General features: G+C 43.3%; 1 protein-coding gene across 2 annotated transcripts in view; it reads left to right on the top strand.

Annotated features, from left to right (window-relative positions):
• FRMPD3 (FERM and PDZ domain containing 3) overlaps positions 1-18,333 on the top strand; it is a 746,708-nt gene that overhangs the window by 518,073 nt on the left and 210,302 nt on the right. For both annotated transcript variants that reach the window (XM_088444300.1, XM_088444301.1), the window contains exon 12: positions 17,974-18,153. In XM_088444300.1, coding sequence (XP_088300426.1) covers positions 17,974-18,153 — 180 coding nt within the window. The remainder of the gene's footprint in view (positions 1-17,973; positions 18,154-18,333) is intronic.

An 18,333-nucleotide genomic window follows, 5' to 3' on the forward strand; every position in this document is an offset into this window, starting at 1 on the left:
GCTTTGATGGAGGGGGCTATGAGGAGAGGCTGTGATGGAGGGAGGTAAGAGGAGGGGCTGTGATGTAGGGGGGTATGAGGAGGGGCTGTGATGGAGGGGGCTATGAGGAGAGGCTGTGATGGAGGGGGCTATGAGGAGGGGATGTAATGGAGGGGGCTATGAGGAGGGGCTGTGATGGAGGGTGTTATGAGGAGGGGATGTGATGGTGGGGGCTATGGGGAGGGGCTGTGATGGAGGGTGTTATGAGGAGGGGATGTGATGGATGGGGCTATGAGGAGGGGCTGTGATGGAGGGGGCTATGAGGAAAGGCTGTGATGGAGGGGGCTATGAGGAGGGGCTGTGATGGAAGGGGCTATGAGGAGAGGCTGTGATGGAGGGAGCCATAAGGAGTGGCTGTGATGGAGGGGGCAATGGGAAGGGGCTATGATGGAGGGGGCTATGGGGAGGGGCTGTGATGGAGGGGGCTATGAGTAGAGGCTGTGATGGAGGGGGCTATGGGGAGGGGCTGTGATGGAGGTGCTGTGAAGAGGGGATATGAGGAGCTGTGATGGAGGGGGAGTGAGAGGAGCTGTGATGGAGGGGGCAATGAGGAGGAGCTGTGATGAAGGGTGCTGTGATGAGCGGGAGTGAGAGGAGCTGTAATGAAGGGGGCTATGAGGAGAGGTTGTGATGGAGGGGGCTATGAGGAGGGGCTGTGATGGAGGGGGCTATGAGGAGGGACTGTGATGGAGGGGGCTATGAGGAGAGGCTGTGATGGAGGGGGCTATGAGGAAGGGCTGTGATGGATGGGGCTATGAGGAGAGGCTTTGATGGAGGGGGCTATGAGGAGAGGCTGTGATGGAGGTGGATATAGGTAGTGTCTGTGATGGGGAGGGGCTGTGATGGAAGGGGCTATGGGGTGGGGCTGTGATGGAGGGGGCTGTGAGGAGGGGCTGTGATGGAGGTGGCTATGGGGAGTGGCTGTGATGGGGAGGGGCTGTGATGGAAGGGGCTATGGGGTGGGGCTGTGATGGAGGGGGCTATGATGGAGGAGGCTATGAGGAGGGGCTGTGATGGAGGAGGCTGTGATGAGGGGGACTGAGATGTGATGGAGGGGCTGTGATGAGGGGGCTTTAATAAGTTTAGTGAGGGGCGCTGTGATGACTGGGGCTGTGGTGAGGGGTGCTGTGAGGGGCTATGATGAGAGGTGCTGGGCTGTGAGGGGCTCCATGATTGGGGAATGAGTGAGCTAGTATGAAGGTCCGCTATGAAGAGGGGATATGAGGAGCTGTGATGTAGGTGAATGTAATGAGGGGGATTGAGAGGAGCTGTGATGGAGAGGATATGATGGGCTGTGATGAGGGTAGTTTGAGGGAGTGGGGCCCCAAACTAGTATCCTGCCTAGGGCCCCATGAGGTTTAAATCCGGCTCTGTTTGTTGATACACCTTTGACAGCAATTACAGCCTCAAGTCTTTTTGAATATGACGCCACAAGCTTGGTACACCTATCTTTGGGCAGTTTCACCCATTCCTCTATGCAGCACCTCTCAAGCTCCATCAGGTTGGATGGGAAGAGTCGGTGCACAGCCATTTTCAGATCTCTCCAGAGATGTTCACTTGGCTTCAACTCTGGGCTCTGGCTGGACCACTCAAGGACATTCACAGAGTTGTCCTGAAGCCACTCCTTTGATATCTTGGCTTAGGGTCATTGTCCTGCTGAAAGATGAACCATCACTCCAGTCTGAGGTCAAGCGGCCTCTGGAGCAGGTTTTCATCCAGCAAGTCTCTGTACATTGCTGCATTCATCTTTCCCTCTATCCTGACTAGCCTCCCAGTTCCAGCCACTGAAAAACATCCCCACTGTATGATGATGCAACCGCCATGCTTCACTGTAGGGTTGGTATTGGCCTGGTGATAAGCGGTGCCTGGTTTGCTCCAAACATAACGCCTGGCATTCAAGCCAAAGAGTTCAATCTTTGTCTCATTAGACCAGAGAGTCCTTCAGGTGCATTTTGGCAAACTCCAGGTGGGCTGCCATGTGCTTTTTACTAAGGAGTGGCTTCCGTCTGGCCACTCTAATATACAGGCCTGATTGGTGGATTGCTGCAGAGATGGTTGTCCTTATGTAAGGTTATCATCTGTCCACAGAGGAATGCTGTAGCTCTGACAGAGTGACCATCGGGTTCTTGGTCACCTCTCTGACCAGGGCACTTTTCCCCCGATTGCTCAGTTTAGATGGCCGGCCAACTCTAGGAAGAGTCCTGGTGGTTCCGAACTTCTTCCATTTATGGATGATGGAGGCCACTGTGCTCATTGGGACCTTCAAAGCAGCAGATATTTTTCTGTACCCTTCCCCAGATGTGTGCCTCGAGACAATCTTGTCTCGGAGGACTACAGACAATTCCTTGGACTTCATGCTTGTTTTGTGCTCTGACATGCACTGTCAAGAGTGCCTTTCAAAATCATGTCCAATCAACTGAATTTACCACAGGTGGACTCCAATTAAGTTGTAGGAACATCTCAAGGATGATCAGTGGAAACAGGATGCATCTGAGCTCAATTTTGAGCTTAATGGCAAAGGTCGTGAATACTTATGTACATGTGATTTCTTTGTGTATTTTATTTTATTAAATTGCAAAAATCTCAAAAAAAACTTTTTACACATTGTCATTATAGGGCAGTGGTTCTCAAACTCGGTCCTCAGGACCCCACACAACTCACATTTTCCAGGTCATATATGCAGGATGCTTGTTTGGGAGAGTTTTGCAGTGAGAAGACAGTGCAATCTCGGATGAGTAATCTCCTGCAAAATGTGCTACTCCGGGGAGATGTCTGGTTCTGCTTCTCCATTGCCCAACTCACTCTCAGCTAAATTCACTTCTTGGTAAATTTGAGAGTTTCAGGTGCCTCAAATCACCTGAGTTTCGGCAAAGCTAATCAAGTTATAACAAAAAATAGACTCGACCAGACTCAATTCTTAATAAATTTACCCCTCAGAGTGTAGAAGAAATAAAAAACACTGAGGCAGTAGAACTGTGTTTAGAAACAGAAATGTCACAATTCCCTGAGGAGAGTCTAAGGGGTAAATTTACTAAGATTTGAGTTTGGTCGAGATAGCAATCTCTGGAGAGTTTGGGCATTTATTTTCACTTGCAAATTTACTAATGTAAAACTCGGGAGAGAAATCTCTTGCTATGGGAAAATACTGGAGAGTTAGCAAACTCTCTTCAATTTACCATGGGCTAAACTCAAGTAACTTTTTACTAGTGTAGATAGGATTTGTGAATTTACCAAGATGAGAATTTATAAAATCTCATGAGAATGGACAACACTTCTGTAAAAGATTGTTAAATCAATTCACCTGCCTGTGAGCTGCGAGTTTGTCAGAAACATACACAGATCAGTGTGATCCATGTATGTTTCTGCCTGTAAATAGTAAAAAAAGGGTTAAATTAAAAAAAAATATGACGTAGGCTCCCCCCCAAAAGCATAACCAGCTCCAGACTGTTCTGCAAATCTTGGTTCCTAAAATTACAGGGAAAAAAACATATATGGTTCCACCGTAATTTAGGAACCAGCACCTGGCTGCTGGGCTAGTCCTGGTTTTAAATATAGGGGGGAAAAAATTGCGCAGGGGTCCCCCTATATTTTAAACCAGCACCAGACCCAAAACGACCAGGGTGTAATGCCACAGCCAGGAGAACATATCTCTGGGTCTCTATGGCCAATGCATTCGCACCATAAGCCGTTCAGCCCAAGCTGGGGATCTCAGTGGAGGTAGGGACCCCCCAAAAAAGGTGTCCCCTCTACCGACACCCCAGGCTTGAGCTGAAGCCCGGTGCTCTTCCCCGCGCCCCTGGGCTGTGGTTACGGGGGTAATAATGTGTTAAATATTTGAAAACTATTGTATTTTACAGCGGAACTACAGGTACAGTTCCAGCAGGCAGCCGGCACCCGTACCTCCACTATAAAATAAATAGTTAAAAGAAGACAGAACACACACACTGTATATAGTAGAGCTTTATAACATAGCTACCTCACTCAGACATAGTTACCTACTGCCAGATGTTCATGTCCAATTGTCCCCATAGATCCTGTTTGGAGTACCTGAAAAAAAGATCTTATACTTACCTTCATCCTTGAACTTGTTTCTGTAGAATCCAGGGTCTTGGCAAAAAAACAAACCGGCACCCCATCCATATACTTAACATTAGCGGTGTACGTGTGTGACCACATACACCGCTAACTGGCTCCTGAGCCGGAGCCAATCAGTGGCCACTTTACAGTTAGCGGCCGCTGATTGGCTGCTGGCTCCTGACAGTTCACACTGATCAGTCAGGAGCCGGTTAGCAGTGTATGTGGTCACACACATACACTGCTAATGTTAAGTATATGTAGTGCCACTGTAAAATACAATAGTTTCAAATATGTTACACATTATTACCCCCATACACACAGCCCAGGGGAGCGGGGAAGAGCCCCAGGCTTCAGCCAAAGCTAGGGATTTTTGGAAAGGGGGGACCCCTTTTTTGGGGGTCCCCCCATGTCTAAAATCCTTGGCTTGGGCTGACCGGTCCTCTGTTAATTTTAAATATAGGGGGACCCTTACGCAATTTCCCCCCCCTATATTTAAAACCAGGACTGGCCCTGCAGCCAGGTGCTGGTTCCTAAATTGCAATGGAACCCTATATGTTTTATCCCCCGTAATTTTAGGAACCAGGACTGGCTGACCAGTCCGAAGCTGGTTATACTTTTGGCGGGGAACCCTACCTAATTTTTTTTAGATATTTTTAAAACCCTCTTTTTTTAGCCATTTTTATATATGCTTGCCCCCATTTTCATGTACCCTAAATTTGATGGGACTACTTATTTTTCCCCCCAAAAGTAGCAAAATGCTATTCTTCAACACTTGCTCAAAAATGATAAATAGTGCCTATTGAGACCATTTAAAAACCCCAAATACCTTTAGCAGGGCTAATCAGGGGAATCCATAGTGAACCCCCATGTCAGAGCAACTTTAGAGGGGTGTCAGGATGATTTCCCCAAAAATGACTGGACTTTTCGACGATTTAGGTTTTGCCGGGTCACGTTTTCGCACATTTGCAATTTAATAGGGGTATACGCGGGGACGTGTGCGATAAGTCCGGCAGTCGACTTTTTGCCACTAATTGAATATGGCCCTAGTTGTGTGTGAGGTAACAATTGATGGTGTTTTTATCCCACCATATCTGTGTTTCTTTGTGTAGTAGCTTCTCCAAAATAGTATAGGTGTCATACAGATTCCCTGGTGGTATTGGTGGTAATGTCTATTCCAACTGTTCAAACTCCTTGATTGCCCTATCTACTCTGGTGTTCCTAATGTCGTGTATCCCCATGTATAGTGTCTAAGTGGTGTTACTGATTGAGTTCAATTGTTATTATGGAAAAAAGCAATGCCAAAATGAATCACAACATCTGGTGTATGTTTGTTTATTGCTGTTTTTACAGAATGGACAGGTTATACTAGAGTTAGTGATGTCTGTTGTAGCGCTCTATTGGAAGTTAACATGTGTGGGAGTAGCTTAGTATGTGAGGTGTCCAGTCTCACTAATTGGATGCATAGTTATAGATTTGTGCCAAGTGCTACACCTATGTTTGAATATATTCAATTATATGTAAAAGACCTATATATGTAAGGCACAGTGATCATGTGTACCTCTGTAGTGAAAATAAATAATGATCACACCACAATGTTTTTTAAGAACTTATAACGTGATTTATTCTAATATATAGTATAGCAATGGAGTCACAATGCTCCAATCAAAAACATTTTTGGGAGTGGTACTTTGTGGATCTTGTCAATATGTAGGTCTGAGCCATACATACAAGAAAAGCACAGCCTTCCAATCAACCACAACCAGCGACACACACAAAATAGAACAATAAATGACATGTGACACGAAAGCAGTAGAATAATTGCCTAGGTGCAAATGTGATTTAGAATATGTGGGCAGGACCATCAGATCACTCAAAAAGAGAGTTTACAAACACACACGGAACATCAAAATAAGATACACCAACGACAGAGTCTCTAATCAATTCAAAGAAAAACATAATTCAGATCCAACAGGACTTTTTTTATGGCCTTGGAACAACCACCACCCACTTGGAGAGGAGGCAACCACACATTACTATTGGATAAGATTTAGATTAAATGGATTTTCTTACTGACAAACATGACACCAAGTGGTCTCAACAATGAGTTCAACTACAATGTGGTGAATTAATTTAACACAAGTGACTTAAAAATCAGACACATATACACACTACCATATTCCTAAGATTATTCAATACACAACTCTTTATGACGGACATTCTATGACACATTTACAGGTCATTAACAGTTACATTACCATAGATTACCATGACCTGTATGACAGGATATATTTTGTAACATCGGACCCATACGCAGCACTTGTGGTTGACCATACCCTACCGCAAACACTGCGAGTGCTGCAGTGTGTAATACGCTGCATCTTAATCATGCATGCCCCTGACAAACATGACACCAAGTGGTCTCAACAATGAGTTCAACTACAATGTGGTGAATTAATTTAACACAAGTGACTTAAAAATCAGACACATATACACACTACCATATTCCTAAGATTATTCAATACACAACTCTTTATGACGGACATTCTATGACACATTTACAGGTCATTAACAGTTACATTACCATAGATTACCATGACCTGTATGACAGGATATATTTTGTAACATCGGACCCATACGCAGCACTTGTGGTTGACCATACCCTACCGCAAACACTGCGAGTGCTGCAGTGTGTAATACGCTGCATCTTAATCATGCATGCCCCTGAAATGGCATTCACATGCACAGACACGCCTGCGTTCGCACCACCACACCCCTGTCTCCATTAACCACCCCCTGTCACCACCCACAAACGTCTCGTCCTGTCACTCATTCTAGTGAGGTGTCTATGTACAGGGTGTGAACACTTCCCGATCACAAGGAATAGTTCGCGCACGCGCACTGTGTCTTGTACGCATGCGCACATTGCAAACATCATCAGGCTACGTGCAAATGCAGCCTTCCGACTGGGTCTGAATCACGCCCTGAGTGTGGGACATATATTCTTTGTCCATATATATATTTCCTGTGGTCTGATGTGCAGGATCCTTGTGTTGTATTTTAACGCGTTGGTCACACTGCTAGCAAGAGGAGGGCACACGAGGAGTGGGGATTTATCCTGCAGGACATCACCACCTGAAGCGGCACCGTGCACGATGCTACGGACAGACAGACCCGTCACGTGGCAGTAAGAGTTCAGAAACCTCTGGATAATCTCACCACTGGGTCACTGGCTACCATAAAAGCCAGCCACCCTCCTGCAGGAAAAGGTAAGTCTCAGCGCGGGATGCCGCAGCTGGAGACTTTTATCATTTGAGACTTATTTAAATTAAAAAAATTTTTGCACAGAGCAAAAAAGGGAGAAAAAGACAAATATGCCTTTGTTGGGGCACTCTTGAGAAAAAATATGATATAGAAATAGGGATGATAAGATGGGTATTATTAGAGCAACGTTTAATTAGGAACCTTAAAATAAGTTCTCTCCTATGTGTAACTTAACAATACACACAATAAATACATATAATACACAAAAAATACATAAGATACATTAGAATAATAAATAAAGGTTAAACCGATAAATAAGGGTTTAGACCAATCAGGATCTCAAATAGTAGTAAATGATTAATGTGAACCTTGCAACCAGAGTCAAGTGGTAGCAAATGATCTGCAAATGATTACACCCCTATCATTAATATAAAGATATATATAAAAAAAATATTATTATCATAGGCATATATATTTGCCCTTCAATGATCATATTCAGCAACACAATCATTTCACCATGTGTGTTCACGGTTCATAGGGGAGCGTTATTTGCTACGATATGTGCAAGGTTATAAAAGGCGAAAATATAAATATTATGGATCTCTGGGCCTGATTCAGAGCCGGACGCTCTTTCAGAGCGCTCGCTTTGAATCAGGGACCTCCTTCTATTTTTTAGAGCGGCCTCCTAGCTGCTCGCATAACTGTGGGTGACCACCCACAGCTATAGCGAGCGGCCAAAAAGATGGTCGCGACCATCGCGACCATCGTGCTTGCGACGCGACCCTTGTAGTAGGGTCTCGTCTGCTGCAAGCAAAGAAGTGCTTTTGGCTCTATCAGAGCCAAAAGCACTCCCACTGACATCACTTGTGATGTCAGTGGGGCCGGCCCCAGACGGTAGGCGTTCCCATGGGTGTGTGGTGTAAATGTTTTTTATTTTCACTACAGAGATACACGTGATTACCGGCCCATACATATATACTGTAGGCCTTTTGAATGTAATTGAATACAGTGCTAGTAATACTAGTATTAGATCTGCATCCAATATCCACTATTAATGCAGTGGGTTTCAAACAGTTGATTGAGGTCCTATTCCATCTCGGTTCTATTTTTTTAAAAATCCATTCCTCTGCTGTACCAGGACGTGAAAAAAAACCTAATTATTGGCCTACAAAATTCCAATGTACCCACTGTCCACCTAACCACAGATATGTGGACAAGCGGTAGTGGACAAACTAAACATTACATGACTGTGACAGCCCACTGGGTGGGTAATTCATCTTTAGCAGCAGCAGTAGCTAACAAACACTGCCAGCTCATTCAAAGGCAGGCTACTCTGTTTAACTGGCTTCATTAAGATGCATACCGTTGACAACCTCTTGGAAAAACTAAGGTATGGGGGGCGTGGCTTGGCAGACATTGGAGCTAGACGTGCTTAACAAGAGCTCCCAGACGACGTCTAGTATAACCCCTGTTTTTGTCACCCAAAGTGCTGCCTGGGACTCTTATCCAGCCACACCAGCTTCCATAACCTTTTATTAGCCCAGTGTTTGGGTTCGCGGAGCCGGGGTCTTCTCCTGCTCTCTTGCGGGTTGCAGCCTGATCACAACACTGAAGTCAGGACCTTGAGTTGGGACAGAGATCGGCGGCGGCACCTCCATGTCATATCAATGGAAGATTGCTCCCCACTCCTCTCCTATATTTTACCTACCCTCCTCCTCCACTGCTCTGTGGGACCTGGTCTCCAGCCCCAGCCAAGATGAGAGCTGGTGGTGCAGACTGCTGCATGGTGACCTCTGCTGCCCTCCACACAATGCCTTCCTGTTCTCACTGCAGACACCTGCCGGAGCATTACAGCAGTGCTTTCATACCCCTACCCGCTTATAGGATACATGCCGGATGACCGACACTGCACACATGGAGCAGACACTAGATGATTCGCTACTACAGCTCCCGCATGCAGAGCTGCCCGGACATCATTCCCTTGCTGCTACTGATATTTCCTCAGCCTCCCTAGTGCCTAGAGATCAGGAGTCTCACTGGAATAATACTGAATCACTTTCATTCCCTTAACCTGGTGCTTCATTATTAACCCTTTCCTTAATTGCCTACTGGCATAACCTCTGCAGTACTTTGTAAATTTGTACATCTCTCCTGTGCTCTAGACTTTTATTTCAAGCTTCTGTAAACAGCAGCTGCACTGCCACTCATCTGCCACTGGAGGGCACCAAAGTATCTATTTTACAATCTAATCAGTGCAGCATACAGTATGTTTGTATTATTTCTGTCTCCCATAGCTTTTTTCATGGCTACCAATTATTATTACACACTGCATTGCCAAATGTGAATCACATTGCTGCCCTTCGTTATTCACCCTCCTTTGAAATTTTTTTTCACTACCTTGGATAAGGCTTATTGTCTCTGTTGTATGAAATATGCCTTGTTGTTGATGGCCTACTCCTATGGACCCTCTTCTCTGGCCTTCTTTGGATCCGTGTTTCACTTTCATATTTTTTATTACAAATTTTGGTCATACTAGTATCCCCTTTTTTTGTTTAGGCTATTAACTAGCTCTATTGGTTGTTTGAGTTTTGGTCTTTATTTGGGATCCATCTTTCCTATTACATATGGAGGTTCCTGTGTTTTTAATAAGCTGACATAATAATAACTATTATATACTATACTTTACCTCACCTTCACATCATAAGGGTTACTTGTTAACTAATTTTAGTTTACTGTGGTCCTTAACATGGTTTACCTTTATTTGGTTTATATATTTTATTATACTGTTTTATTATTAATCTGATTTTTGGTCAAACAAAACTGTTGGTTCGACACGGATTCTGACAGTAACCCCCCCCTTTCAGGGTGGACTCCGAACACCAAAAATGTGCCCCCAAAAAATTTCCTTCCAGAAATACAAGAAAAGCTTCCAAAAAACTTGAAACACCAGAAAAATCTTCCTAAATCTTGACTGAGCCTGTCAGATATCTTCAAGAACTTGAAACTTTGAGAACTCTAGAAGGTGCTGGAATATTGCTTCCTAAGAGGTTTTGCTCAAAAAATAATTCCCTGCTGAACAAAATGTCAATCAATTCAAACAAGCCATCCTCATTAATAATTTTGACACCAAAACTCTTTGCTTTCACTCACTTGGATCTACTGTCACGGTAATGGCCCATAATAAGATAATTGATTTTACTGCAAATCTTCCCATAAACTTTGCCTCCATAACTCTCAATTAACAACTTGGATTCATCATTCTCAATGGACTCCAAGAATCCCACGATTACAAAGGTTAAGCCCTTCAAGCAATTATCTGTTCCCAGAAGACTTTGCTTAGAGCTAAGAACTTGAAGAACTGGTCTTATCTATAGAAGAAGGTGAAAGATCTGAATGAGAGCATGAAAATTCCTTGGAACCTTTTCCTTTCTGCAATGTAGTAGTCAAACAGACTGGAATGGACAAGTCACTTGAAGCTACCTTCTCAGACAGAACACTGGAAACCCTCTGTTGGGGTAAAACATGTGAAGACTTCTCCTGAAGTATAATACTTGAAGACTCCTCCTGGGGTATAGTTCTTTGAGTCTTTGAGGCAGAGACAATATCCGGGCTGTGACCAGTAGAAACGGAATGAGTAGTGTCCCTGACTTTAGGAGGTTGAAATATCCTTCCAAAATTTCTTAGACGAGGGTTGAAGCATCTTTAACAGGGCCCCAATTGAAAACTTGAACTTTCTTTTGCTTAGTTTACATCACCTTCTTATCTGTAACTAAAGAAACAGAAATCACTAATGGCTGATGGGGAGAACTAAAAGTGCAGACATTGGGAGTCACACACTTGCCATCGCTTCTCAGTGGGTGCAAAGTACAGTCTTTAAGAAAGTGATCGTCATAACCGCAATATAAACACAGATGTAGTTCCCAGCACCGCTGACATTCAACCTCAGTAAGTTTAGGGTGCAGGAAACTTTGATGCCTTACTTTAGTTTGCTTGGAAGAGATGTTAGTCAAGTCAGGAGTAGCACTAGAAAGCTTGGGAATAACTTGAAAAATTTGGGACGGAGACTTTGGGGTCTATTTACTAAGCAGTGTTAGGAGACAGAGTCAAAAGTGATAAGGTGGCAGCCAATCAGCTCCCAACTGTTATTTTTCAAACACAGCCTGTGAGATGGCAGTTAGGAGCAGATTGGCTGGCACCTTATCACTTATCACTCTGTCTCCTAACACTGCTTAGTAAATAGATCCCTTAGTAGTTGTTCTAAAAGCCAGTAGAAACTCTTGAAAGGATTAAAGGTCACTAGTATCTGATAATTGAGAGACCAGAGGACACTTGAGAGGTTCACTAGTATACATAGAAAATTTAATGTAAAGTACTGTAATTGGAGCTTGAGAACGAAACTCTGGAGAACAGAATGCAGGAGAATTCACTGGTGGAACTTGTGGTGTGTCTGGAGGCAAAGCAGCAAGAGCAGAATGAATAACCATCAATTGACTAGATAGTTCTTGCAGCTGCTGTCTCAAGAGTCGCAGACCTGTCTCTTGTGCAGTGACATGAAGGAGTAGATCTTGAAAACTTGCTTTAGCATGGAACCCAGCGGCTTGCATATTTGGCTGTTCAAACTGTCACAATCTGGTGCAAGAGTTCCTCTGTGGAGGACGATGAGCCGGGGGGTTTGTATGGCTAGGGAAGTGACAGTCCTAGTTTCCCCAATAAAGGCCAACCCCAGGTGTTGGAGAGACCTAGCCAGAGGCACGGAGTCTAACACACTCAGTGGTCTTCAGCAGTGACCCCTCCAATTAGGATGTGGGTTTTGCTGCACCAAGTGAGCATGTCATGGCCATCTGACTACCGTGTTTCCCCGACAATAAGACACTGTCTTATTTGTTTTTTTTGGTCAAAAAAACACCATAGGGCTTATATTCGGGGTAGGTCTTATTTTAATTAACATTGACAGCAGTGCCCCTTATGCAGGCCCCCTTGTAGAAGTGCCCCTTATGCAGGCCCACCCCTGTAGCAGTGTCCGTTATGCAGCCTCCCTTGTACGGTAGCAGTGCCCCTTATGCAGATCCCCCCCGTAGCAGTGTCCCTTATGCAGCCTCCCTTGTACGGTAGCAGTGCCACTTATGCAGGCCCCCCCTGTAGCAGTGTCCCTTATGCAGCCTTCCTTATTGCAGTGCAAGCCCCCCTGTAATTGATCCCCCACCCACCAGTACAGTACGGTACTTACCTGACTCGCTGCCGTCCGGGATGTCCCTCTCACTTGCGTGCTGACTGGATCTAACATGATCCAGCAGGCGCGGCCACACAGGATCCTCAGCGCGCGGGTGATGTCATGACGTCACCCGCGCACTGCATGACTGGGAACGCTGGCCTCTGAAGCATTCCCAGCTCAAAATGGGATTTTGGTAGGTCTTATTTTCGGGGTAGGGCTTATTTTGCACTGGGTTACAAAAGCAAGGGTAGGGCTTATTTTCGGGGTAGGTCTATTATCGGGGAAACACGGTAGATACCTGGGAGAGATGAGGAAACAAGGATGACACTGTAACTAGTATACAAGAGATGAACAGAATACATGAAATTAACTGAATACTTGAGCACTGGAGATGAAGTAAATACTTGAACACTGGAGAAGAACTAAATACTTGAAGATTGGAAAGGAACTGAATACTGGAACACTGGAGATGAGCTAAATACTTGAACACTGGAGATTAGTTAAATACTTGAAAACTGGAGATTAACTAAATACTTGAACACAGGAGATGAACGGAATACTTGAACACTGGAGATGAATGGAATATTTGAATACTGGAGATGAACTAAGAATGTTAGAGATCCTAGTCGCAGGCTTGCTTGAGAACACAGGAAAATGTATTGGGAATTGCTACAGATTCAGGTGCTGATTTGCACAGAGAGACACAAAGAAATGTGGACATAGGCATGTACTGGGATTTGGTAGAGGTCCAGCTGAGAGCTGACTAGTAATTAGCAGGAAATCTGACACCTCAGTACCACAGAGAAGCTGCAATAGAGGCTGAGCAGCACACTGCAAGACACACAGGAATAATAACATAAAACATTGGAATTCTCAGAGAGCGCTAAAGTCTTAGACTGAGAAATAGCATGTGAGTGACCACAGGACTACCATTGGGAGAGACTAGTCAGGTGATATGGACCAACATGGCTGTGCCCATGCCTGACACCCCAGAAACCAGGACGCACTCACGGAAACCCTAGCAGACCCCAGGGAGAATGTTCGGTCACCACTCACCTCCACTCCCAGTGACTGAACACCTAAGCCCAAGGACGCTGGCCCAGAGGTGAGTAGCGGCCTATCCCAGGCCGCATCCTGACAGCAAGCTTATTAGTAAGGTGGCTTTTCTTAAGAAACAAGCACAATGAAAATTTTTTCTTTGGAAGAGGAGATAGATATCACTGAGGAAGAGATTTTCATAGCTATAAAAGGCCTTAACCCTAACGGTCTTGCACCTCAATATTATAAAAAATTTGCTACTTCTTTAACTCCTTTCCTTAAAGTTTTTTTTAATAAATTTCTCGATGGGGCCATTCTTGGCACAGCAATTTCTTTGGCTAGTATCGTAGTTATCCCTAAACCAGGGCAGGATCCGGAGTTATGGTCTAACTATAGACCCATTTCTTTTTTAAATGTTGACATTAACATCTATGCTAAAATTCTGGCAAATAGAATAGGCCCCCTTTTGCACTATTTGGTTCACCCACACCAGGTTGAGTTTATATCTGGCCGCCAGGCATCTGACAACACCTGACGGTCCATTGATTTGATCCACTCCATACACGGTCAGAAGCTCCCAGCTATGGTTTTAGGATTAGATGCTGAAAAAGCATTTGACCAAATATCCTGGCTGTTTATTTTTGCAGTCCTCAGATCGATGGGCTTTGGAGGGAGATTCTATAAAGGCATTTCAACACTTTATGCTGCTCCAAGCATCTGTTTTGGCTAATGGGGTTGCCTCGTCTACCTTTAACATATCAAATGGCACAAGACAAGGATGCCCCTTATCTCCTTTGATTTTTAATTTGTTATCGAGCCTTTAGCAGATAGAATTTGGGCCAATCCCAAAATCAAAATTGATAAACTGAACGATGCAGAACATAAAATTGCATTATACACAGATGATCTTCTCTTGACATACTGTATATCCGATCCGATCTCTTCACTTCCCCACCTATTTAAAGAGATTGAAGAATATGGCAGCCACTTGGGTAATAAGGTGAAGTTTTGGACTTTTATATTCCAGGATATCTCAGATGGCAGATTAAATATTTAGGAGTTAATTTAGCTAAAAATTATCAATTGTTCCAGGCTAACTATACCACACTTATAGCACAATTTAAGATAGATGTTGACAACTGGAGTTGCTGCTATATTTTGTGGATTGGTTGGATTAATGCCGATAGAATTAATCTAATGCCACGTTTGATGTATTTATTTCAAAACTTGCTGGTACGAGTTCCTTCATATGTTTTCAAAAATCTACTTCATATCACTTCCCAATTTATATGGTCTAAAAGTGACCAAGGATACGACATGATATTTTATAAAAACATACCACTAGAGGTGGCTTAGGTCTCCCAAACTTTAAACTTTACTACCTCACAGCTAGGCTTGCACAGTGTGTTTAATGGATTCAACCAAAAACTGAGAGAATATGGATTATGATTAAAGCAAATATTCTATGAGTAGACTCACCTTTTTCTCTATTATGGCTTCCCCGATTGTCTAGACCAAAAGTTGTGTCTGCTCACCCAGTTATATCACTTTCTTTAGAAAAATGGGATCTTGCTAATCGATGATTATGCATAGCTCCACATCTGAGCCGCATAGTCCCTTTATTTGATAATCCTGACTTTCGACCAGCCTGTCGCCCCGCTTCGTTTGAGTATTGTCAAGACAGGGGGATAAGAGTTTTGACGAGATTACCCAAGATCCATTATTTCCCACTTTGCAGACATACAATATAAAATCAATATACCACACAAATACCGTATACTAATATCTAAGACATTTTCACTCCACTATGAAACATCGGCTCACGAATAGACCTCTAACCATTGTTGCCCCTTTCCTGTTCAGATCTTCCATTTTGTGTGCTGCCGCATTAATAGTTCTTCCATCCATTTAAGAATCTAAATGGGCAGGTGCGACACCGGCATTACTCCTGTCGGTAGGAGGTCCCAATGACAATTCCATCTTTCACCTCTTATCTTTGCATTATGCACTGGTTGGGGCATTGCTGACTGTCATTTTGTGTAGAAGACAAACATATTGTTATAGATAGTTTATTAAACTGCCATCATGTCTGCCACTGCAGTGCCATTCTCTTTCCTAGATGTGCCATGTTGGTAATTGAACTGCCACAGCCGCTGAAATCTTCTACATACTGATTGATGAATGCCAACAATGTCCTGAAATTTTTATGGCTACAGACAGTAGCTCCTGCATACCCAGTTATTTAAAAAAAAATCGGAAAAATGCTCAACTGGACCAAGGACTGATGAGAATGATTAAAATATATTTGTGAATGATTAAAATATTTTTGTAAATGCCTCCCCTCCTCCCTCATAAACTTGTTTTGGAATCCAAAACTTAAATTACATTTATTATGAATCAACACTTCCTTTTCCTGCCTTCAACTATATACATACTCCATCTTCCTTAGGCCTCTTGATTTAAAAAAAATTGTTTTGTGATGTGACATGTTGGAAATTGAACTGCCAGAACTGCTAAAATCTTTGACATGCAGTTTCTGAATGCCAAAACTGTCCTAAAATGTTTATGGCCACAGACAGCATCTCCTGTATGCCCTTTAAGTTTAAAAAAATATTATAAACAACCAAGTTGATTTTGTTGGCAAAACATGGGACATGTTGTTCACCCATGCTGTCCCCTCCCCTCTCATAAATTTGCTTCGGGATACAAAACTTAAATTAAATTTACTTTGAATTAACCCTTCCTTCCCCTGTCTTCAACTACATACATACTCCATCTCCCTCATATCTCTTGATTAATGAAAACATTTGTTTCCTGGCATTCCATGTTGGAAGTTGAACTGCCATGTGTTTGTGCTGTCCACTGCTGTCACTTAGCTTAATCAGCCAGCTAGCTTGGAGCAACCTTTTGGCCTAAACTGGATGAAAACAATATTGTGAGCTGTGAGTTGGTCAAAATTGACTGGAAATGATTAATACTCTAGATAAAAAAAGGCTCAATTTATGTAATTTTCAGCTTTCTTGTCAATTTTTATAAAAAATCCAAAACTAGTCACAGCACTTTGGCAAAACCAACACCAAAACAGGATGACAAATTAGAACCAAAACCAGCAAAATTGGTCCTGCGCACATCTCTAAATATAACCTAAGTTAGAGTGGGAATTGTAATAACAGAAATGCTTGTTCTAACAATTACATTATTTAAATCCAAATTTTTAAATATAACCCAAATGCTTAGCTTATGTTACTGTACTAATGTCAAACACATCATGTAGCTCCAACTAATTGTTATATAGCCTCATGAGAAAACGCCTCATGAGAAACATGTTACAGAACTTAACTTTTTAACATATTAAGGGGGCGATTCAGACCTGGGCACTAAGCTGCACTCTCTCACAGCCAAAAGGGGCCAGGTATGCAAATGCCGCAATTTAGAACCTTGCTAAAGGACACCCTCTATTTCTTAGAGAGCGATGGCAGAGTCAGCACACGCTGGTGTAAGGACGCCCACTTTTCTTTCTTAGCACTCATCATCTCCAGAAAGTGTATGATTAATCAGTAACATCGAGAGGCATCGGAGGTGCTCGCAGCCCTTAAGGTAGACCCTACCCCGCCGTAAACAATGCGATCACTGCAGGCTGAAATACAACCAGATGACGTGTACAATGACGCCTCCATGCTAATTATGCGCGCCCAAAGAACAGCATTTTGATGCTCAGACACACCTGCATTCGCACATCCACTCCCCCATTTACCAGGTCCTTCCCCTGTTACCACTCACAAACGGCACTATCTGTCACTCATAGTAGCGCTCAGTCTTTGTGCTACGAGTGCACAATTCCCAATTGCAGTGACTGCCTTGCCCACGTGCACTGCGATGCACACGCATGTGCAGATGTGCGACAATCACCCATAGCAAGCATTCACAGCTTAGCGAGCAGGTCTGAATCAGGCCCTAATATTTCATATGCTGCTCTCAGTCCCCCAAATCACAGTAATAACCCCAATGCCAAGTAAAAATTATTCTGTTAATTATAATTTTGGACTAATCCCTAGAAAAAAGAGCATATGAATGGATCCCACTAAATTTGGACAGTAATATTTCTTCCTTCTCATGCCTACTCCATTACACTTTATCCCCTCAGACAAGGAAATAATGCTGGATGACTGAATTTTACTTAATAATATCAATCTTATTGTTCTATATATTGAACACATTATTTTCGAAAACATTATTTAGAAACTCTTTTTCACAAGATCTTCCTTTGTTCTACCTTTCTGTTGTATTACTGTATGTTAAGTTGCTCTACAAACAGAAAGTCAAGATTTATATTATGTTTACTTTAGGATGAGAAAACTCCAGCAACCACACTTCTTGTTGGTCCCCGCCATGGAATCAGCCATGTGATTGATTTGAAGACCAATCTCACAACAGTCCTATTTGAGTTCAGCCAGGTAACAAAGGTCCAGTTGTTCAGAGAATCCCAAGGAGTAGCACGAGTAGAGACAAATGTCACTGACACTAAGGTATGGGGAATATGTTTGTGATTTGATGCAGTTAGTGTGATGTATGTGATAAGTTAATGGTAAATACCTATGTAGCAAGTGTCAAAGTCATGTTTAACACAACACACCTGTATTCGTTTAATTTGTATTAACTCTTTAAATTCAGAAACATACAGCATTGCTACAAAGGTTTTGCAAATG

Source organism: Taudactylus pleione, unplaced genomic scaffold, assembly GCF_031769625.1.
Source record: "Taudactylus pleione unplaced genomic scaffold, aTauple2 ptg000352l, whole genome shotgun sequence".
NCBI lineage: Eukaryota > Metazoa > Chordata > Amphibia > Anura > Myobatrachidae > Taudactylus > Taudactylus pleione.